A 23,569-nucleotide genomic window follows, 5' to 3' on the forward strand; every position below is an offset into this window, starting at 1 on the left:
ACCTGAGGTCTTCGAGGAAGACATTGACGTCTGAGGCGTCGAGGGCGTCGACAGGCTTTCTCGAGGCTCCGAGGAAGTCGTCGAAGCCGTCGACGCTCAAGTCGTCGAAGGACACGCTCGGGGCTCCGGCTTCGAGGGCTGTGTCGACGCAGCCGATGCTGGCGGCGCTGCATCTGACGTCGACGCCGATTTCCTCAGCGCCGATGCCTGTTCTCTCGACGCCGGCGCCGACTCGCTCCATGCCATCGACGCCTTTCGTGTCGGAGGTACCCCGTGGCACGGGGGAACCCCCTAGGAATGCTCTGGTTAAGAGCAAGCAATCTCCGGTGCCTTCTTTTCGCCACCTGGAATATATTTCAGAGGCGGATAAGGATTCTGATGGCCTGGTTCCTAGTCAGGTTCCTGATGAAATTGTCTCGGGCCATAGTCAGTTTGACGATTTGAGGCAGTCACTGCATGATGCCAGTGGACTGGACACCTCTCCGGAGGTGGAGTTTTGTAGGCCTGAGCCTGGCTCTCATGCCGATTCCTCGTACCGGCGCCTTATGGCTTGGGTTTCGGAGTACTTGGGATGGTCTGCTCCCCCAGGGGAGTTTGTGCAGGATGATCTAACGGACATCCTTGATGTTGGTCCCACAACTGACCCGGTACTGCCGTTCCATATGGCTTTTCAGAGAAGGGTGGCGGCGGCTTGGACTGCTCCGGAGAGTCTCTCGGCGGTGGGCAGATCCTTGTCGCGAAAATACCGTCCAGCCAGTAGCGACCCCTGCTACTTGAGAGTTTGGTGGTGCATTCAGCCCCGGCAAAGCAGGCGTCGTACCCTACCATCCCTCCTGATAGGGACGACAAACGTTTTGATGGCTGGGCGAAGAAAGTGTTTTCTTCTGGTGGTATGGCGCTTCAGGCGGCCAACTCCATTTGTGCCTTGTCTCGTTTCACACACACTCTGTGGAACTGTGTTGCGTTAGCGGCTGAACATATTCCCGAAGGGGACGAACGGGATGGTTTCCTTGCTATGGTCCAGGATGGTAAGGATGCCATGTGTGAGTCCGTTCAGTCGGGTTTGGACTTAGCTGAATGCGTCAGTAAGTCCATGGCGGCGAGCACCGTGATACGCAGGTTTGCGTGGTTGCGGAAGTCGGGGTTTGCTCCTGATGTGCAGTCCCAGCTCCTCAACATGCCCTTTGACGGGGAACACCTTTTTGGCAGCAAGGCTGACGAGAGCCTTGAGAGGTTGCAGACCTCAAAAGCTGCAGCGAAGTCGTTGGGCGCTGCAGTTCGCCAACCTCCGCCTTTTCGTCCTAGGGGACAGCAGAACAAACTCCTCAGGAAGGACAAGTTCAAGATGGTTACACTCTCAAGTCCTCCAGGCCCTTCAGCTTCAGGACTGGTTGGTGTCACTCGACCTCAAGGATGCTTACTTCCATGTGCCGATCCATCCTAAGCACAAGAAGTACCTGAGGTTCGCGGTTGGCGACTCGCATTTTCAGTTTCGGGTCCTGCCGTTCGGATTGACCTCCGCCCCAAGGGTTTTCACCAAGCTCATGGTGGTGGTGGCAGCGCATCTCAGGCAAGGGGGGGATTCACGTCTACCCCTACCTGGACGATTGGTTGATCAGGGGGAGCTCTCCCGAGCAAGTCCTGGATCATCTGTCCGTCACCTGCCACTCCCTTCACAGGCTGGGCTTCTCCCTCAATTTAAAGAAGTCCCATTTGACGCCAAAACAGCGGCTCCAGTACTTCGGAGCAGTGCTCGACACTTCCCTGGAGCAGTGTTTTCCTCCCCAGGTGAGGGCTCTTCACATTCAGCAGATGGTGCACAAGTTTCAGCATGCCCAGGCGCTCCCAGCGTTCGAGTTCTTGAGGTTGCTCGGCCTCATGGCATCCTGCATTGTTCTGGTGCCAGAGGCTCGCCTGCGGATGAGATCTTTGCAGTGGGCACTCAAGACGCAATGGTCGCAGTCCTCCGGCAGGATATCGGACCCGGTTCAGGTGCCGCCCTCGGTCGCCCGGGACCTTCTGTGGTGGGCCGTTGAAGGCAACTTGATGAAGGAGGCTCCATTTTGGCTTCCCTGGCCGGAGGTGACGATCGTGACGGATGCATCCCTCACGGGATGGGGAGCTCATGCCAACGGGCTGACAGTCAGCGGTCGTTGGTCTCCGTCGGAGTCCAGACTCCATATCAATCTGTTGGAGCTGAGGGCCGTCAGGCTAGCCCTGAAGGCTTTTCTGCCGACTGTGCGAGGAAAGAGTGTCCTGATCCTGACGGACAACACAGTGGCCATGCAATACCTCAACAAAAAGTGAGGGGCAGGGTCACTTCCTCTGTGCAGGGAGGCGATGCAGCTCGAGATCTGGGCCATCCAGCAGGAAGTTTCGATCTCGGCAGTTCATCTGGCCGGAGACGAAAACGTGACGGCAGACGCTCTGAGCAGGCAGAGCGCGATCTCTCACGAGTGGGAGTTGGCTCAGGAGATTCTCCTGGAGATCTTCGCCCTTTCGAGGGACCCCTCAAGTGGATCTCTTCGCCTCCAGTGTCAACTGGAAGTGCGAAAGGTTTTGCTCGCGGGAATTTCCTCCAAAAGGAGCCTTAGGAGACGCGTTTGTGGTGGAGTGGTCATTCCCGCTGCTGTACGCGTTTCCTCCAGTCCCCGTCATCCCGCAAGTGCTGCAGAGGTTACGGAAGTTCGGTTCCCGGATGATCCTCATTGCCCCGGCGTGGGCTTGGATGACGTGGTACCCGGACCTTCTCGACTTGTCCATCTGCCCTCCACGTCGTCTTCTCTACCGAGACGATCTGCTCTCACGGGAGGGGGGTCAGGTTCTTCATCCAGAGGTCAGATCCTTCAACCTTCACGCTTGGCTTCTGAAAGGTTGAGGTATAAGGATTGGGACCTCCCTGAAGACGTGATGGAGGTGTTGCTTTCGGCCCGAAGGCCAGCAACAAAGTCTCTGTACCGTTGCCGTTGGCGTAAGTTCTGCGACTGGTGCAGAGTTCAGAATGTGGATCCTTTTGCATGTGACATCCCCATGGTTCTGTCCTTTTTACTTTCTTTGGCCCACAGGGGCTTGCAAGTGGGTACCATTAAAGGTTACCTGGCGGCGCTGTCCATCTTTAAGCGCTCGTCTGAAGAGTGTTCTTACTTTAAAATCCCTTTAATTTCACAGTTTCTGAAAGGGCTCTCTCATGTGTTCCCTCCGTCACCTTTCCTGGTGCCCGGTTGGGATTAAAACCTTGTTCTTAAGTTTCTTATGGGTGCTCCGTTTGAGCATTTACATTCTTGCCCTTTGATGCTGTTAACTCTGAAAACTGTGTTTTTAGTTGCGGTTACTTCCGCTCGCAGAGTGAGTGAGTTACAGGCACTTTCAGTTAAGCCACCCTTCACTGTATTTCACAAGGAAAGGGTTGTCCTTAGGGTTCGTCCTTCTTTTCTTCCGAAGGTAGTGACGGAATTTCATTTGGCACAGAAGGTTGTTCTTCCGGCATTCTATCCTCCTCCGCATCCTGGTAAGGAAGAGGAGAGGCTCCATAGGCTTGATCCTAGGAGAGCTTTAAGCTTTTATGTTTCACGCATGTCCCGGGTCAGAGTGGGCGATCAACTCTTTATTGGTTACGCTGGAAAGCGTTTGGGGCAAGCTGTGACGAAACAGACTTTGTCTCGCTGGATTATTTTGGCCATCTCGAAGTGTTACCGCTTGGCGGGTAAGGACCCACCGGCTGGCTTGCGGGCCCATTCGACCAGGGGTATGGCTGCATCTACTGCCCTGCAGAGGGGTGTTCCTATTCGCAACATTTGTGATGCAGCCACCTGGGCTTCAGTACATACATTTGTACGTCACTATTCCCTCGATTCCATCCGAGGACAGGATCTGGCCTTTGGCAAGGCGGTCCTTTGCTCTATTTGATTGGCTATTCTAAATTTTGATTCTAAATTCTTTCCCTCCTCCTTGCTCTGGTACTGCTTTGGGAGTCTCATATATATGGAATACGTCGGAGGACCCAATCCCCTCGAAGAACAAGTTACTTTCTTACCTGGTAACATTCTTTCGATGGGATGGTCCGACGACGTATTCCATATCGCTCCCGCCCTGCCTTCCCCGCTGCAGGATTTCTTTTGCGATTGCAGCTTACGTTCCGCAAGGCTTTGTGTCTGACTGGCAGTTGACTAATGTCACACGTTCTGAGGGACATAACTACAACTGAGGCTACGGGCGTCGTGCGTCCTACTTATCACATCAGATGACGTCGGAGGATGTCCTCGACGACGGCGCATCGACGCAGGACGCAGACGCCGAAAAAAGTTTCCGAAGCAGCACAGCTGTGGTGATTACATGTCATAGATATGGAATACGTCGTCGGACCATCCCATCGAAAGAACGTTACCAGGTAAGAAAGTAACTTGTTCTTCTCCAGCATGGGTCTGGCATGGATTCACATACGAACCCTCCTTCCTACCCCTCTGCGGCTCTTCACTTGGTCATACTGCGACGTTGCGTGCTACCAAATCTGAGGATGGCTGCCAGAGGCGGGGCTTAGGGAGAGGTCAGTCATTGTCTGGGGGCAGTATGACCCAGAGACCAGTGATTGGTTACTACTGAAAAAACAGATCAGAAACGAAACTTATACAGATTTTTTTCTTTACCGAGGATTCCGGGCCAGACAACGGGGAATATTCATGAGCATGTGAATCCATGCCAGACCCATGCTGGAGAACAACAGTTACAGGTAAGTAACTTGTTCCTTATGTGTCCTCCCCTTTGGCCTGAAGTAGTCTGAGGACATTCACAAAGTGCCTGGCTCCGGTGGCTGCCTTCCTCCGCACGGAAGGCCATCATGTGTACCCCTACCTGGACGATTGGTTGGTTGGTAAGGGGGCTGTCACCGGAACGGACGTTGGAGTCTCATGGCGACCATCGACCTGTTGCAACAGCTGGGATTCGCTGTCAACTTCGAAAAAACCTATCTGACTTGGTCCAGGGATTTGGTATTTCTGGGGGCTCAGTTTCTTACCCAGAGAAATCTGGTGAAACCTTCCAGCGAAAGAGTGGTGAAGCTGCGGTCCAAGGCAGGCGAGTGGGGCCATGGTATGGTGGTCTCAGTCCGAAGTTGCATGTCGCTGTTGGGAGCCATGGCGTCATGCATTCTGCTCGTTCCGAATTGCCACCTGTTTATGAAACCAGTGCAGGAATTCCTCGCAGACAGGTGGTCGCAGATTCGAGGGTTATGGTCGGACAAAGTGGTTGTGGCACGGGGGCTGGTGGAAGCCCTTCCGTGGTGGACTTGCACAGACAATCTCGTACAGGGCATGCCCCTGCTGGAACCAGAGTTTCACTTCACGATCGTGGCAGATGCTTCCCAGGTTGGGTGGTAGGATTGCACTTCGACGAGTCACAGGTACGGTGTCTATGGTCTAGGGAGGAGACAGTATTGCATATCAACGTGCTAGAGTTGAGAGCGGTGCACTGAGCTCTGAAGTCGTTTTTACCTGGCATTCAAGAAACTGGTGTGGGTGTTGGCAGACAATACCACCACAATGTTATATTTGAGGAAGGAGGGCGGCACACATTCCCGGATCCTGTCAAAAGAGGCTCAGGAGGTCTGGCATTGGTCCCTGACCCAGGGGATCCATATTGTGGCTTTCCATGTGCTAGGGGTTCAGAATACGGACCAATATGATAAAGATAACTGGATTCTACTTTAGTTTTACAAAATCTTAGCAATATATGATGTTTATTTCACACAACATAAGCAATGAATATTTACTCATGAATACTTAACATACAAATAATTGGCTCACCCTATACACAGCTTCTCCCATCATTCATCCTTCATTCCTAACTCATACATACCATCTTCATACTAACACATTTCAAAGGTGTGGCCCTCTGTGCTATTACAGGGTTTTTTTGTTTGTCTACACGTGTTTCGGTTGTAGTTCACTGTGGGCCGACACTTCTTTGCCCCAATATTCTAGCTAACTTTCATCAGGCCGGAGTGTAACTGTCCAATGTGTGTTGCCTCTTGATAGGATGGTGAGCCTCTCAATCTCCACTGTGTATTCAGCGGGCGGTGACTTGATGGTGGGATGAATCCCTGTTTTTAATTTGTTCTGTATGGTAGTATACCCATTGGGGGGGTTGTGTGTGTGTGTGTGTGTGTGTGTGTGTGTGTGTACACACACACTGATGACCAACGGTCCAGGAGTTGCAGCAGTCGTCTCTTCCAAGTTCTTCTTCGGATTCCTTCGTCCAGTGGTCGACTTTGCCTGCCAAGCCAAAAAGCCTTGCCTTTTATGCAGGTTTCTCCCATTCATTCCAGTGTAGCTGTCAATCACACAGCAGGGTTGCTGTCCTTGCCGGACAGCCAGCCGCCCAATCACCTTTTGGTGCAATCCTGTAATCAAGGGCATTAAGTACAGGGAGCTTCGGACACCTCCCTCACTTCCTGCCCCTTCTAGGCATACTGGAGCAAGAGGCCGGCTTCATTCGTGAATCCCGCCAAAGACAAAAAGAACAAAGGGACCAAACCTGGTTTGGCGCTCAGAGTAAATCTCAAGAAGGACCTTTCCAACAAGAAATGGCGAAAAAAGACAACCAGGGACATTTTGACAAAATGGGCAACCATGGGTGCTTTACCAAGGCTGCAATTGCAGCACGCGGTAAAAACACACAATGGTAGTAAAAGGTAAACCACTGCCACCAGCCATTAATTGTAGAAAGGGTAACCTAAAATTGTTACATTAGAAACTAGATAAAGGGGATACTAAGTAACCCCTCCAGCACCCTAGTGTAAGATAGTGTGTGCTGGGTCTAGAAAGTTACAAAGTAGGTCAAGTCAATTTCACTTCACTGCCCTTGGAAATCTGAAAGACTTCCCTGTGTCACTGCACTGGAGATGCTATGTGTCAGTGTAAAAAGATGATGCTATGGAGTTTGTCAGACTCCATAACCAAAGGAAACTAGAGTTAAAAATCACATTAAAATACATGAGTGCGAAGAAGAGTCTCACTCTCTCCAGCAAAGTTGCTGGGGGTCTTTAAGTTGGAAGGAATTGGCAAATTTCTGAGAATTCTCCCGAACTGTCTCCTGCCATCACTTGGATCCCAGACAGATCTAGTCCTGGCCAGTTAGTCTTGTATATAAATGGGCACAACAGTTGTTTTCACAATAATTGAAACAGGTTTTACCTGAGACTCTCGCCTTGAATTTCGAATACAGGGGCACCTGTAATGCTCCCTCTGCAAATAGAATATGGTTTTTCCACTTTTTGAAAAATACACAAGTTAATAAAGGTTCTTAAGCCAACACCTTCCAATGTGAGACTGAACTGTGCAAGGTTATTTGCACAGGTAACATGTCGTCTTTGGTACACTTGAACACAGATACGTCCGTTCTCTCAGCGGGCACATCCACATCCCTGATGAGTCCATACATTAGTACTTATTGCGCAAACAGGTCATTAAAGTAGCCGGAAAAATGCTTGGGGTGCTTTCACCAGAGGCACACTTTAGTTCTTTTTGCTACACATTCATTTCCATGCTGTTATTAGACCTATTTGATGGCATATCTTTCATTCCAAGGCAATTTGCTTCTCTGAAAAATGTAAGTTGTCCCGAAAAGACTTTGGTATTGGTTGGTAAATCTTCCAGGCTAGAAGTTCTACATTTAACCCCTGCTCCTTATTCAGTGAATGCAGCAAGGGGCACTCGCCTAGGGCTGCTAACAGTAACATTGATACTTTAGCCCTTCAAAGTAGTTGAATGTTCTGCTGGCCGCTTGGTGACTCAGACAGCAAAAACCCTTTAATTTTGATTGCTTTCACCATTTAGTTTTTGGATAGTCTGCTTTAGTTTATTCAGGAGTGCAGTTCCAATACCTCAAAAGCCTGGGCATTGCAGGTTAACCCATTGTTAGTTCCTTCTGTTTTACAAAGACCACCAGACAAACCTGCCTCCTCCAGATACTCTTCTGTTCGAGGAGTTAATTATTGGTGGGGAGACACACACGCACCAGGGTGTTATCTACAGAAGGATGCTGGTGTCCATCAGAGAGAATAAAGTTGAGTTATTTGTTCTTTAGTATTTTACCACACTCTGATTGCAAATAAAGGACCCTCTGCATTTCATTTAGTAAATTCGATCTGTAAGAGCCCACTTCTTGAACTCTTTACTGCAGCTTTACTTACAAATGCACATGCTGGAAAAACGGCGACTTGCTTCTGTTGTGCAATACTACAATTAACCTTTTGATTCTGTAGGGGGATCCCACTGGAAAGTAGTGTGAGAGGGCAAAATGTGGTGGGTATATACTCTTTAGAGGATGAACAAAGGGTTAAAAACCTACGTGTGGACAATCAATGTTTGTTAGACGATGAAAGAATTACCTTTTCTGTGCCTCGTAGCTCTGAAATCATTAACGCAACATGTTTGTGTCTGCTGAATTTTTATATTTTAACTGATGCAAACATATTTAAATACTGTTGTAACTTTGCTTTTTAGGCCTTAATCTGCCTAGTAGACAAAAAATCGGGAGAAAAGAGTAAGACACGGCCTCGTTTTGTAAAACAAGATCAAGTATGCATTGCCCGTTTAAAAACGGCAGGGACCATCTGCCTTGAGACATTCAAAGATTTCCCTCAAATGGGTCGCTTTACCTTAAGAGATGAAGGTAAGATTAACTGAAGCAAAAGTGGCATGACTGTTAAAACATTTTAAAACATTGCCTATCTTTGACATATATTCTCCCACATCAGTCTCGCTTCAGAAATGTTTTCAGCCACCATGGAGCGCGTTGGAGCTTTTCTCAGCAGCTTTTCGCCATTGGCTGCGGATGTAATGTTATGAGTGGTGTGTGTGTTAGCGAAATGTATCATTTTTATGCTTCATCCCTTCACCTAGTGAGACCCCCAGCACTTTTTGCTGGACTTCTAGACAGTTTTCTTTCTATCCTGAACAAGTGGAGTCTTTCCTTTCATTATGTGCTGACTTTTGGAACTCTGCGTTTTACCTTGACTATGGAGTCTACTTTCCTCCATATCTCTTTTAAGGCATTTGTATTTAACTTTTGCAGCACACAGCTCCTTATGGGCAGTGTTGCTGGGAACCCTTTGAGTTCCCCTTTGTGATTCTTTATCCTCAAATAACTAAATTTCTAATGGATTGTATCCTCCCACGTATTCCTTATCTTTGATTTTTCGCAATATCCAGCTTGCTGCCCTGGAATTTTTCTTTCAGTAGAGGGTGCTGTGCGTTGGTGCCTGGTCGAGTCTATGTCCCCCGGAGGCCTACGTCTTGGCATCGACATCACCACAGGTATAAGTTGTGCGCGCAGCGCCCGTTGCTCAGTTCAGTTTTTCCGCACTTCACAGCTTCGGTAACGTAATGCTTAGTTCCTAGTTTCTTCGAATTTCTTCAAAATTTCATCAAGTTTTTGACCCGATATGGCTTCATTATTGGCAGTCTACACCTCGGTCCGGATTTAAGAAGTGTCGGGACTGCGATGCTACAATATCGGTGATGGACCCGCACGGGATCTGCCTGTGGTGTCTAGGTTCAGACCATCCGTGTTCGGAGTGTGAGGAATGTTTGTCAATGACGGACAAGGCCTTGAGAGCGCACAGAGGGAAGTTGGCAAGAGGTAGGCCTCAAAAATCCTGTTACCCCTTCTAAATGTAAATCTTCAGATGAGTCAAGACCATCGTCTCCTCCTCGTAAGAGGTCTAAACGCTTCCCGTTCGAGAAGGGGTTTGCATCATTCCGCGTCTTCGTGGCATGGCAAGAAGAGGCGCCATAGGTTGCCGTCCACTTCGTTATCTAGTTCACCCGGACAGGTTGTTTGCCCTTCGAAATCTAGTACCCCGGCTCAGTGGGAGGAGTTCAGGCTCTGTATGATGAAGGTGTTCGAGAACGCGGCCTTGCCCCCCTCGACAGCACCTAGAGGCGATGAGGCCTCGGAAGCACAAGAGCTGTGCGTCTTCAGACCAGGCTGTCGACCCTCCTCGAGAGCGATCTCATCCCTCGAGTCGAGAGAAAGCCTCCTCAAAACTTAAAACATTGACTTAATCGATGCCGAAGCAAATCTATACAGCTCCAAAGAGTGCGTCTTCGGCACCGGTGCCGATGGAGGAGCCATCGACGCCTCGAGTGTAGACCTCCTCGGGGCCGCATGTGTCAATCCCTTCAACACTTTCGTCGAAGACCTCATCGATTCCATCGAAGCCATCGACACTTGTGTCGAGACCGTCTATCGTTTTCGGCTCCTGTTATGACTTCCATAACACCTACTATATGAAATGATTTGTACACCGCAACCACGTTCAGAATAGTTTTAAGACACTATCTTCAAAGGAATCCTCTGATGAAGAAAGACCCTTTGGGTTGCAGTATGGGACACCATCTGTGCCGGATGAACTTGTATCTGAAGAATCTCGCATGAAGAATTTGCAAGATTGTCTTCATGAAGCAAGTGTTATTGATAATTCTCCTGAAATGGATTTTGGAAAGGCAGATCCTGGGGACCATGCTGAAGTAACGTACAGACCGCTCATGACAAGAGTCATGGAGTATATGGGATGTTCCAGACCCACACCTGTTTTTGAACAGGACGATTTAACAGATATACTAGACAAGGCGCCACAGGAGGACCCAATTGTCCCGTTCCATCAGGCTTTGCAGATGAGTGACTTCCAATTGGGAAACGCAATACAGAGCTTCTCGTTGTGACCCTCTGTATCTCTCAAAGCATCCTAAACCAGAAAGTCTAGTAGTGCAGGCAGCCACTTCCTCTGGTAGACAAAATGCCCATCCCACGATACCACAGGACAGGGTTGATGAACGCTATGACGCCATGGCCAAGAAGGTTTTCTTGGCTGACAGTATGGCTTTAAAATCTGCCAATGCTACGTGCACGCTAGCAAGATTTACCCACACTCTTTGAGAGTGCATTTCCATGGCGGCTGACCGTATCCCCAAAGGGGAGGTACGAGACGCTTTTGTTAATATTGTCAAGGATGGGAAAGATGCTATTTGGGAATCCCTCCAGACTGGTATCGACTGTTGACAGCATCAGCAGTGCTATGGCGGCTAGTACAGAGATCCACAGATTGGCGTGGTTGTGGAAGTCAGGATTTGCCTCAGACGTTCAATCCAGACTTCTCAACATGCCCTTTGATGGCACACATCTATTTGGAAATGAAGCTGATGAGAGTTTGGAGAAGCTGCAAACTTCCAAGGCGGTGGCCAAATCCCTTGGAGCTGCAATAAGGCAAACTCCAAACCGCCCCACAGGTGAGGGGTAGGTGCTTTCGCTGCTATTCTGCATTCAGAAGGGGCAGAGGACAGCCAGCTCAAAGAGGTCAAAGACGATTCCCCCGTGGTGGACGCGGAAGAGGTAATAAGACCGCAACAGCAGGGGATTACTTACCTTCAGCCACTGTGTCATCCGCTCCAAAACCTCTGAGGTCTTCATTCACAAGACTGCAGTAGGAGGCAGGTTGTGACATCATCTGACAGAATGAGAGGCTATTACTTCAGATGCTTGGACATTGGAAACAGTTTCCCAAGGTTACTGCCTACCTTTCCTACAAAAACCTCAGTCATCCACCGGCGAACAACTCTTTGAAGGTTCCAGATCTGCTCCTTATGCAGGAGATTTTAACCCTGCTGGAGAAAGGTGCTATAAAACTAGTACCTGTAGCGGAGAGGAACAAGGTTGGTACTCCTCATATTTTCCAATCCCCAAGAAGGACAGATTATTGAGACCCATACTGGACTGACTTAAGAGACTTGAACAAGTTCCTCAGGAAGGACACGTTTAAGAAAGTAACTTGTTCCTCAGATCCTTCAGACCCTCTCCAGGATTGGTTGGTATCATTGGACCTCCAAGATGCTTACTTTCATGTGCCGATCCATCTCAAGCACAGACAGTACCTGAGGTTCGCCGTTGGCAATTCTCACTATCAGTTTCTGGTTCTGTCATTTGGGCTAACCTCCGCCCCAAGGGTTTCCAGCAAGCTAATGGCGGTTGCGGCAGCGAGTCTCAGGAGAGGGGGGGATTCACGTCTACCCCTGCTTAGAAAATTGGCTGATCAGGGCCAGTTCCCCAGAATAAGCCCTGAGCATCTCAGCTATGCTTGCCACTCACCCCACAGGCTGGGTTTCTCCCTCAACTTCAAGAAGTCCCACATGATACCACCACAAAGACTCCAATTCGTCGGAGCAGTCCTGGATACATCCTTGGGCAAAGCCTCGCCATCAGAGGTGAGGGCTCAAGACATTCTGCAGATAGTGACCAAATTTCAGAATGCCCAGCCTTCGATTTTCTGAGGTTGCTCGGCCTCATGGCATCCAGCATGTTTCTGGTGCCAGAGGCTCACCTGAGAATGAGATCTCTCCAATGGGCTCTCGGGACCCAGTGGTCAGTTATCACGAAGTATGTCCGATCTCCTACAAATCCCAAACATTCTCGCTGGACCTTCAGTGGTGGACCTGCCTGGAGAAAATCTTGAAAGGAGAACCTTTTTGGCAACCATGGCTGGAGAAAACACCAGTGACGGATGCCTCACTCACAGGGTGGGGAGCCCATACCAACGATTTGACCATCAGCAGTCGTTGGGCTCCATCGGGTTCCAAACTACATATCAACAATTTAGAGCTGAGGGCAATCAGACTATCGCTGAAGGCTTTCCTGCCGTCTGTACGGGGAAAGAATGTCAACGCAGTGGCCATGTACTACTTCAACAAACAAAAGAGGAGGTGTAGGGTCACTACCACTGTGCAGAGAGGCAATGCAGCTCTGGTCCTGGGCATTACAAGAAGGAATCTCTCTGTCGGCAGTTCACCTAGCCGGGAAGAATAACACGACGGCGGACGCTCAGAGCAGGCAAAGCACAATCTCTCACGAGTGGGAATTAGCTCAGGAAATCCTTCATGAAATCTTCACCCTTTGGGGAACCCCTCAAGTGGATTTGTTTGCGACCGGTGCCAACTGGAAGTACGAGCTGTACTGCTCAAGGGAATTTCCCCCAAGAGGAGCTCTAGGAGACACGTTCGTGGTGGACTGGGAATTTCCACTCCTGTACGCGTTTACTCCAGTCCCCGTCATTCCTCAGGTAACCAGGAAATTGAGAAGGTTCAGGAAATCCATGATCCTAATTGCGCTGAATTGGGCAAGGAGGACGTGGTACCCGCACCTTCTGCCCTCCGATTCATCTTCCACAAAGAGAGGACCTTCTCTGGCGAGAGTAGGGTCGGGGTTCTCCATCCATATATCAGGACTCTCAGCCTTCACGCATGGTTTCTGAGAGGTTGAGATAAGGATTGGGACCTCCCGCATGACGTAGTGGAAGTTTTGCTTTCGGCCAGAAGGCCAGCAACCAAATCTTTTTACAGCTGTTGTTGGAATAAGTTCTGCAGCTGGTGTAGAGATGAGCATGTTGACCCTTTTTCATGTAATACACCTAAGGTGTTATCTTTTCTATTACATCTAGAAAATCTGAGACTGCAGATTGGTACTATCAAGGGATATCTGGCAGCCCTTTCTAGCGCACTTCATAGGAAGTCTCCTACTTTAAGATTCCTCTGGTAATAGAATTCCTAAAGGGATTAACTAAATGTCTACCCTCCGACCCCCTTTTAAGTCCCACTGTGGGATCTCAACTTGGTTTTAAACTTCCTGAAGGGTGCTCCTTTCGAGCCTCTACATTCTTGTCCATTAAGACTTCTTACCTTGAAAAAATGTTTTCTTAGTGGCAATAACATCAGCCCGAAGGGTGAGTGAGCTGCAGTCTTTATCCTGCAAGCCTCCTCATGCTGTTTTTCATAAAGACAGTGGTACTAAAGGTGAAGCCTAGCTTTCTCCCCAAGGTGGTTTCTGAGTTTCATATTACTCAGAAGATAACATTACCATCTTTTTATCCTCCACCACATGGAAAGAGGAAGAAAGACTTCACAGACTCAACCCTAGACATGCACTAAGTTTTTACATTTCCAGATTGGCAAAACTGTGGCACAATGACCAGTTTTTTGTGGGCTACTTAGGTCACAAATTGGGTCTAGCCATCACCAAACAACCATCTCCAACTGGATTATTTTAACCATATTAGAATGTTAGACTGGCTGGTAAAGACCCTCCAGAACATCTAATGGATCATTCGATCATGGGTGTTGCAGCTTAGTCTGCGTTGCAGAGTGGATTTCTGATAAAGGATATATATGCCGCTGCCACATGGTCATCTGTGCACACCTTTACTAAATACTACAGTCTAGATTACTCCACGAGCCAAGATTCTGCTTTTGGAAAAGCAGTATTGATTTTTGTGCATACATGATCACTTTAAATTGTACTCCCTCCTCCAAATTATGTAAACTGCTTTGGAAGTGTATCAAAGATGAGGAATATGTGGGAGGACACAATCCGTTCGATGAACAAGTTACTTACCCATGGTAACGTTCTTTTGACTGGATGTTCCTCCCACGTATTTCTTATCGCCCCTCTCAACCTACCCTGCAGTAAAACTTCTCTTGCAGTTGCAGTCTGCGCTCTCTCTGGGGGAGTAACCGTCTAACACAAGACAGTGCTTCACTCGTCAAACCAGAACTGAGCAACGGGCGCGTGTGCTACTTATACCATCGACGCCAAGACGGAGGCCTTGGAGGGGCAAGCTGGATATTGGGACATATCAAAGATAAGGAATAGGTGGGAGGAACATCCAGTTGAAAGAATGTTACCATGGGCAAGTAACTTTCTTCTTAAGGATACTTAGTATCCTTCTTAACACGTTATGCTCTGAGAGATTGGCACACACCACCTTATGTAAAGTGCTAAGGGGATATGATATTTTATTTGTATTGCGCCCATACAAAGGTGTTTCAGAGCGCGACGAGGCAAGGGAGGGGAACGAGGGAGGACAAAAGAATCTTACTAGGCCCAGTGACATTGAGAGAGTGCGAAGGGGAGCGGGTGAGTGGAAAGTGCTGAACACGTGATAGAACAGGTAGTGCGGCCAGCAGGTGGGAAGTGTGAGAATAAGGTGTAGACAACCGATGTCTTAGTGCTGGAAGGGGACTGTAGGTTTGCAGATACAGACCCAAGTGCAGGGGTTGCCTGCAGGCAGTGCTGTGTGTGGCTGGAAGGACAGGGATCTAGTCCCGAAACCTGGTGCCAGGTGCCAAAACAGACAGATTAGCAGGGGAGAGGAAGAGCGAAGGCAGAAGCAAAAAGGGTGGTCTTGCGGTGCTTCCGGAACTGAAGATGTTTCCATTTCTAGCGTGCTTGTTCTATGTTTGCCCTTCTACCATTCTGGGAGGGGGCGGTCTGTGTGCGTTTTGCCTTTGAGGGGAACCCTTGGGCGTCCTCGCCTAGGCTCCAGTGTGTCAGACAGGAAGTGGGGGAGGAGTTTTTTCACTCCCCTGCCCTTTGTGTTAGGGAGATTTATTTAAGCAATAGAACCCGAGCGTCGGGGGCATTACCGACTCAGGTAATGCCCCGGGGCCCATAGGTAAGGACCCGAGTGAAGCGAGGGCCTTACCGAAGGCCCCGGGGCATTACCAGAGTCGGTAATGCCCCAGACGCGAGGGTTCTATTGCTATTAGTACCCCCGCCCACAAAAATTGCGTGACCGGGGCACTAAAAGCTTGCTGCGGCATTTCGGGTGCTGCAGCATTTCGGGAGGGAAAAAAAGGAAATGGCGCCGCCATGGAAAGGGAAAACGGAGTCCGTTTTCCCTTTCCATGGCGGCCATCGGGAGTGGACGCGCTGGGAACACGCGCGTGGATGGGTGGCCGTGCCTATGTCCACAGACGTGGTGTAAGATATATGTACCATAGGCTTGGCTGGAGTTCGACTGAGGTTCTTTTTCTTGGGTGGTCCAGTGCGATTGGCTTGTCTCGCTATTCGTGGTCTCCTGGAATGAAAGTCTGAGCATTTGGAGAGGGCCCAGGGGGATGACTGGGCGGCGGGGTGAGGGAGGGCAATGGTTTGTTATGGTGTGCCTCTAAACGCTTCTGGCATCCGTGGGGGTATTGGTGTGTTGCTTTGTTTGAGGACAACAAAAGTTTGCTACAGTGTGCCGCTACGAATGCTGCCGGCATCCGTGGGGTATTGTCATATAGGAGTGCTGTTGTGTTTGGGTCAGTGTTTCTGTGCGCCTATCAAGTGTAGAGTGGGGGAGGGTTTCAAGAGGAGGGAAGGAAAAGCCAAGTTTTTGAGGGCCTTCTGAATGCCAGGTGATTGTCAATATTGTGAATGTGAAGGTGTAGGGAGTTCCAGATGATCAGCACTTGGACGGAGACAGAGGATCACCCGAGTCTGGAGGAGTTCTTTAATTTTCATGCTTCATCCCCTGTCCTAGTGAGACCGCCCAGCCATTTTTGCTGAAATCCTGAATGAATGGAGCCTTTTTTTCACTCATTAATTCTAATGTGCTCGGTCTTTTGGAACTCTATTCTTTGTATTTTACCTGTACTATGCAGTCTATTTTCCTCCATAACTCTTACAGGCATCTGTATTTTACTATTGCAGCACACAGCTCCTTATGGGCAGTGTTGCTGGGGACCCTTATGATCCTCACTGGAGGTTCTTTTCTTTATCCTACAGTAACTACAGTTCTTAAGGATCGATCCTTAGTATCTCACCAAAAACTTTAAAGTCTGAGAGATTGGAACACACCACCTTATGTGGAGTGCCATAGGGATAAGTAGTATCCCCGTTATCTATGCTTTTTAGTCACAGAGACAATCTCCTAGTTATGGCTGGTGGCAGTGGACCTGTTTTACCAACTATTGTCATTGTTCTACCGTAGGCCCGATAGTGCACAATAAGGGGCACCCAAGTACTAACTTAAGGCCTAGCTTATTTTTTTTGCCATTACTAGCGTGGATGTTAGTCAGCTTTTCTACCATTCTAGGAGAGGGTGGCCTTTGTGTGTGTTTTGCCTTTGGCAGAAACCCTTGGGTGTCCCTGCCTAGGCTCCAGAGTGTCTGGGTTAACAGGAAGTGGGGGAGGAGTTATCCACCCCCTTGTCCTTTGTCTGCTAGAGTGCCTGAACGGGACCAGCTCCCACTGGGGGGTCTCTGTCCTGATTGAACAGCCAAACGCCTCTTCCTGTAAATTGCTGAGTAAGATTGCAGAGGAGTGAATGCTGGAACTGTATAAAAGGTGAGGCTTCTGGAGTAACTGAAGAAGACAGCAGCCGGAGACGCCGGCAGACCCTTTGCAATGCTGTGAAGCGACCACTGCTGTCCTAATCCTGTTTTCTGTGCGACAGAGGAACTCCGAAGAGGATGACTCCTTTTTTGACTGGGGGGGAACAACCGTTCTTTGTGTTGAGCCATCTCTCGAGATCGTGTGGGTTTCCAGAGCTGCGGAACGCCAATACCGGGAGACCTGCTGCCCATTTAGAGTGCATCGTTGTGGAAAGGCTGAATTAGTTGGAGTCTTTGCTGAGCCCTCAACGATACTCCAGAGACCCAATCCAACTCATCCAGACCCCCTCATCAGAGTGCGGAACGGCAGAAGCCAACGAAGATTGACCGGGCGTATAGAGTCCTTTGTTGGTGCTGCAGAAAAGGCACCCAAACCGCACAGTGACCAAAGAAGTGGCTGAAAGCCGTGCCAGAGGACCTTCCTTGAGACTGCTGCTGTAAAGTATACCCATGTGTGTTAGTTTATTGTGCTACTCTTGTGTAAATATAATCTATAAAATTTAATATAAATGTATGTTTCTTTGTGTATTACTAACTGGGTTCCTTTCAAGATGAGTCTTGACTGCTCTGTCTCTCTACCAAGGTCCCTGAGTGTTAGGGAGAATTCTCATTTCGAAGGGATTGTGTCCTCCGACGTATTCCTCATCTTAGATATATATCCTTCCAGCTCTGCTGGCCTCGGAAATTTTTTTCTCCAGAGGGCGCTGCGCGTCGACGTCCCTCGAGTCGATGTCCTTCGACAGCCGCCGTATCGACGCTCGACGTCATCCTGCCTATAAAGGCCGCGCGCAGCGTCCGTTGCTCAGTTCTGTTTTTCCGCGCTACTCGGTGCCTCGGAATACCGTTGCTCAGTTCTTAGTCAGATAATCCTATTTACCTCGAGTTATTCGATCCGTACTCGATGGCTTCCTCGTCGGAACCGACAACTCCTCGATCCGGCTTCAAAAAATGTCGAGATTGTGGGAAAAAGATGTCGTTGACGGATCCTCACAGAAATTGTCTGTGGTGCTTGGGAGCCGAACACCATTGTTCGGAGTGCGAGGACTGTATGTCCATGACAGCTAAGGCCCTGAAGGAGCGTAGGGGGAAGCTGGAGAAAGGTAAGACTTTTAAAGCTTCTTCTTCGTCGACGAAGTCGAGACATTAGTCTCCTCGTCACCATTCGCGCTCCAGGTCTAGGAGTGGGTCTCCTCACTCCTAGAGATCGAAGCACTCGAAGAGAAGACGTCGAAGATCCCCTTCTCCGTCTTCCTCTTCCTCTGTTTCGCCAAAAAGAATCCCTTGCCCCACGAAACATAGTTCCCGGATTGAATGGGAGGAATTCAGAAAAAATATGATGAGCGTCTTCGAGAAAGCGGCCTCGACCCCCTCGAAGACTGCCGAGAGCGATGCTCTGGTCGAAAGACCCGAAGGTCAAAAACGCCGGGAGTCGCAGTACCCGGCGAAAGAAACCTCTCGAGCGCGTCTCGAACCCTCGAGTAGGACTATGACCGCCAAACCTTCCTCGAAGGTTCCGTCGACGCCGTCAACGAAGGTTCCGTCGAGGTCGATGTCTTCGACGCCGTTGTCGAAGGGACCTTCGACACAAGGGTCTGTCGACTCGACACCGGCGTCGACGCCGAGAAAAGTCACGGTGACCACACATCCAGTGACGATCCCCAGGCCCTCGACGTCGATATTGTCGAGTAGAATTCCAATTCTGTCGAGGTCCTCGAGGCCTCCACCTCTGTTTTCGACGCCACGCTCGAAGCCTTCGACGTCAGCGTCGACGACATCGACGTTTTCGAGGCCAATAATGACAAGTTCGGCACCCTCTGCCTTTGAAATGGGATTTACTCCCTATGAGTTCAGAACAATTGAGAACTATATCCTCAATTTTAGAAGAGGGTGATTTGTCTGAACAAGACACATTTGAGTTACAGGGACCTGTAACCCCAGTTAGAGAGGAATTTTCCTCTGAAGAGCGCAGATTAAAGGATCTTCATGATTCTTTACATGAGGCAAGTGGGTTAGACACTTCCCCTGAGGTGGATTTTGCTAAGCCAGACCCGGGGGAGCATGCTGAAACCCCCTACAGAGCCTTAATGGCCAGGATTACAGAGTTCATGGGGTGGTCTACACCTTCACAATCTTTCCAGCAAGATGACCTCACGGATATTCTTGACAAAGGCCCACAAGAGGATCCAGTGGTGCCCTTTCATAAAGCTCTTCAGAGAAAGATCATGACAAACTGGGAAACCCCAGATGTAATACCAGCAGTAAATAAAAAACTGTCTGCAAAGTACAGGGTATCTTCCACAGACCCAGAGTTCTTGTCTAAACATCCATCCCCAGAAAGTCTGGTGGTACAAGCAGCATCCTCTACCGATGTCAAAACGGCTTATCCTACAGTCCCACAGGACAGGGACGATAAAAAAATATGATGCTATGGCAAAGAAAGTCTTTTCAGCATGTAGCATGGCGTTAAAGTCTGTTAATGCTACTTGCACCCTTGCTAGGTTCAGCCATACACTTTGGGAGTGTGCTTCTACAGCGGCTGACTGCATCCCGGAGGGAGAAGAAAGGGATGCGTTCCTGAATATTATACAGGACGGTAAAGACGCTATGTGCGAATCCCTCCAGACGGGCATTGATTCGGCTGACAGTATCAGCAGAGCAATGGCGGCAAGTACATCAACCAGGAGGTTCGCTTGGTTGAGAAAGTCGGGTTTTGCCCCAGATGTGCAAGCCAGGCTCTTGAACATGCCATTTGATGGCTCTTCTTTGTTCGGGAAAAAGGCGGATGACAGTTTAGAGAAACTGCAAACTTCAAAAGCAGCAGCAAAATCCCTAGGAGCTGCAATCTGTCAGACTCCTTTTCGTCCCACAGGAACCTCTGCGAGGGGCAAGTCCTTTCGCTTCTACTCCGCATTCGGAAGAGGTAGAGGACGACCGGCTCAAAGGGGTCAAAGAAGAACTACCCGAGGTGGACGGGGTAGATATTCTAAAGCCGCAGCAACAGCAGGTGCCTCTTTACCATCGGCATCTGCATCAGCCGCCCCAAAACCACTCTGAGGACTCCCCTCACAGGACACCTGTAGGAGGCAGGTTGACTCAACATCTGACGGTATGGCAGGCTATCAAGTCAGATGCTTGGGCATTGGAAACAGTCGCCCAAGGTTACTGCCTGCCTTTCCTACGTATACCTCAGAGTCATCCACCGGGGATCAGCTCTCAGAAGGCTCCAGATCCGCTCCTCTTGCAGGAAATTTTGGACCTGCTAGAGAAAGGTGCCATAGAACCGGTACCTGTAGCGGAGAGGAACAAGGGCTGGTACTCCCCTTACTTTCTCATTCCGAAGAAAGACGGAGGACTGAGACCCATCTTGGAATTGCGAGAATTGAACAAATTCCTCAGGAAAGACAAATTCAAGATGGTCACTCTTTCTCAGATCCTCCAGGCCCTTCAGTTTCAGGACTGGTTGGTATCTCTGGACCTTCTGGACGCTTATTTCCATGTGCCTATCCATCTCAAACACAGGAAATACCTGAGGTTCGCAATTGGCAACTCTCACTATCAATTTCGAGTACTGCCATTTGGGCTGACCTCCGCCCCGAGGGTCTTCACCAAGTTAATGTCGGTAGTGGCTGCAAGTCTAAGGAGGGAAGGGATTCACGTCTACCCCTACCTGGACGATTGGCTGATCAGGGTTGTTTCTCCGGAGCAAGCTCAGATCCAGCTAAATCACGTGTGCTACTCCCTTCACAAACTGGGCTTCTCCCTCAATTTAAAGAAGTCTCAAATGATACCATCGCAGAGACTCCAGTTCATAGGAGCGATCCTGGATACTTCCCTGGGAAAAGCCTCGCCACCAGAGGTGAGGGCTCAAGATATTCTACAGATGGTTACCAAGTTCCAACATGCCCAACGTCTCCCAGCCTTCGACTTTTTGAGGTTGCTAGGCCTCATGGCATCCTGCATTTTCCTTGTGCCAGAGGCTCGCCTGAGAATGAGATCCCTCCAGTGGGCACTGAGGACTCAGTGGTCACAATTCTCAGGGAGAATGACAGATCTTCTTCAGGTTCCCGGCAGGGTGGCTCGAGACCTTCAGTGGTGGGCCTGTCAGGAGAACATTCTGAAAGGAGAACAGTTTTGGCAACCCTGGCCGGAGATAACAGTAGTCACGGATGCCTCACTCACGGGGTGGGGAGCCCACGCCAACGACTTGACCATCAGCGGTCGTTGGTCTCCATCGGAGTCCAGACTACACATCAACCTGTTAGAGCTGAGAGCCATCAGACTTGCGTTGAAGGCTTTCCTGCCAGCTGTACAAGGGAAGAACGTCCTGATAATGACGGACAACACGGTGGCCATGCATTACCTCAACAAAAGAGGAGGCGTAGGATCACTACCCCTGTGCAGAGAGGCGATGCAGCTCTGGTTTTGGGCAATCCAAGAAGGAATCTCTCTATCGGCAGTTCACCTAGCCGGAGAGAAGAACTTGACAGCGGACGCTCTGAGCAGGCAGAACACAGTCTCCCACGAGTGGGAGCTAGCTCAGGAAGTCCTTCAAGAGATCTTCGCCCTTTGGGGAACCCCTCAGGTAGATCTGTTCGCCACCAGCCTAAACAGGAAATACGACCTGTTCTGCTCAAGGGAATTTCCTCTGAGAGGAGCTCTGGGAGACGCGTTCATAGTGGACTGGGAGTTTCCGCTCCTGTACGCGTTTCCACCGGTCCTTGTCATTCCTCAAATGATCAGGAGGTTGAGAAGATTCCGGCAAACCATGATCCTAATTGCCCCGGATTGGGCCAGGAGAACGTGGTACCCGGACCTTCTAGACTTGTCCATCTGCCCTCCAATTCGACTTCCGCTCAGAGAGAACCTACTCTCACAGAAGGGAGGTCAGGTTCTCCATCCAGACACCAAAACCCTCAACCTTCACGCTTGGCTTCTGAACGGCTGAGGTACAAGGATTGGGACCTCCCTGATGATGTTATGGAGGTGTTGCTTTCGGCAAGGAAGCCAGCAACAATGTCTTTATGCCGCTGCCGTTGGAACAGATTTTGCAGCTGGTGTAGAGAACAGAATATCGACCCATTTTCATGTGGTACACCAATGGTTTTGTCCTTCCTACTTAATTTGGCAAATTCAGGCCTTCAAGTTGGCACCATTAAGGGCTATCTCGCAGCGCTATCTATCTTTAAGCGTACTGCGGAGGAACCATCCTATACAGTTTCTAAAGGGGTTAACCAATGTTTATCCCCCAAGACCATTCCAGGTTCCCCTATGGGATTTAAACTTAGTACTAACTTTCTGATGGGTACACCTTACGAACCTCTCCATTCTTGTTCGTTAAGATTCCTTACCCTTAAGACTGTTTTATTAATAGCACTTACATCTGCTAGAAGGGTGAGCGAATTACAAGCTCTTTCTTGTAAACCCCCTCATACAATCTTTCACAAAGACAAAGTTGTCCTGCAAGTGAAGCCTAATTTCCTCCCAAAGGTAGTTTCTGAATTCCATATCTCTCAGAAGATTACCCTACCATCTTTCTATCCTCCTCCTCACCCGGGGAAAGAGGAAGAGAGGTTACACAGACTAGACCCTAGGAGGGTTTTAAGTTTTTACATTAGTAGACTAGCCAGGATAAGACAGGCAGACCAGCTGTTTGTAGGTTACGCAGGTCACAAGCTGGGGTTACCAATAACTAAGCAGACCATTTCCAGATGGATCATTCTAGCCATTCTGGAATGTTATAAACTGGCAGGGAAAGAGCCCCCTCAAAACCTTAGGGCTCATTCGACCAGAGGTATTGCAGCTTCATCGGCCCTCAAAAGAGGCGTGCCGATTAAAGACATATGTGCGGCCGCTACATGGTCGTCTGTCCATACCTTTACACGTTTTTACAATCTGGATTCCTCCTCTAGTCAAGAGACTAGGTTTGGAAGGGCTGTACTGCATTCTATTCATCAATAGAAGACAGCGTGAAGTCAGTACTCCCTCCTCCGAATATAGAATACTGCTATGGGAGCCTATCTAAGATGAGGAATACGTCGGAGGACACAATCCCTCCGAAGAACAAGTTACTTTATACCTTGTAACGTTCTTTCGACGGGATGTTCCTCCGACGTATTCCTCATCGACCCTCCCATCCATCCCCGCAGTTCTACTTCCCTTGTTGTTGCAGCTTACGCTCCTTCAGGGTGATTAGTCTAGTCCAGACAGTAATACTGTGGGCTACAAAACGGAACTGAGCAACGGACGCTGCGCGCGGCCTTTATAGGCAGGATGACGTTGAGCGTCGATACGGCGGCTGTTGAAGGACATCGACTCGAGGGACGTCGACGCGCAGCGCCCTCTGGAGAAAAATTTTTCCGAGGCCAGCA

At 49.4% G+C, this 23,569-nt stretch overlaps 1 protein-coding gene across 1 annotated transcript in view; it reads left to right on the forward strand.

Moving 5' to 3' along the window:
• Nucleotides 1-23,569, forward strand: part of GSPT1 (G1 to S phase transition 1) — a 647,462-nt gene that overhangs the window by 551,019 nt on the left and 72,874 nt on the right. The window contains exon 14 of the mRNA XM_069645596.1: nucleotides 8,499-8,667. Coding sequence (XP_069501697.1) covers nucleotides 8,499-8,667 — 169 coding nt within the window. The remainder of the gene's footprint in view (nucleotides 1-8,498; nucleotides 8,668-23,569) is intronic.

Source organism: Ambystoma mexicanum, chromosome 2p, assembly GCF_040938575.1.
Source record: "Ambystoma mexicanum isolate Mex_15411 chromosome 2p, UKY_AmexF1_1, whole genome shotgun sequence".
NCBI classification, from domain to species: domain Eukaryota; kingdom Metazoa; phylum Chordata; class Amphibia; order Caudata; family Ambystomatidae; genus Ambystoma; species Ambystoma mexicanum.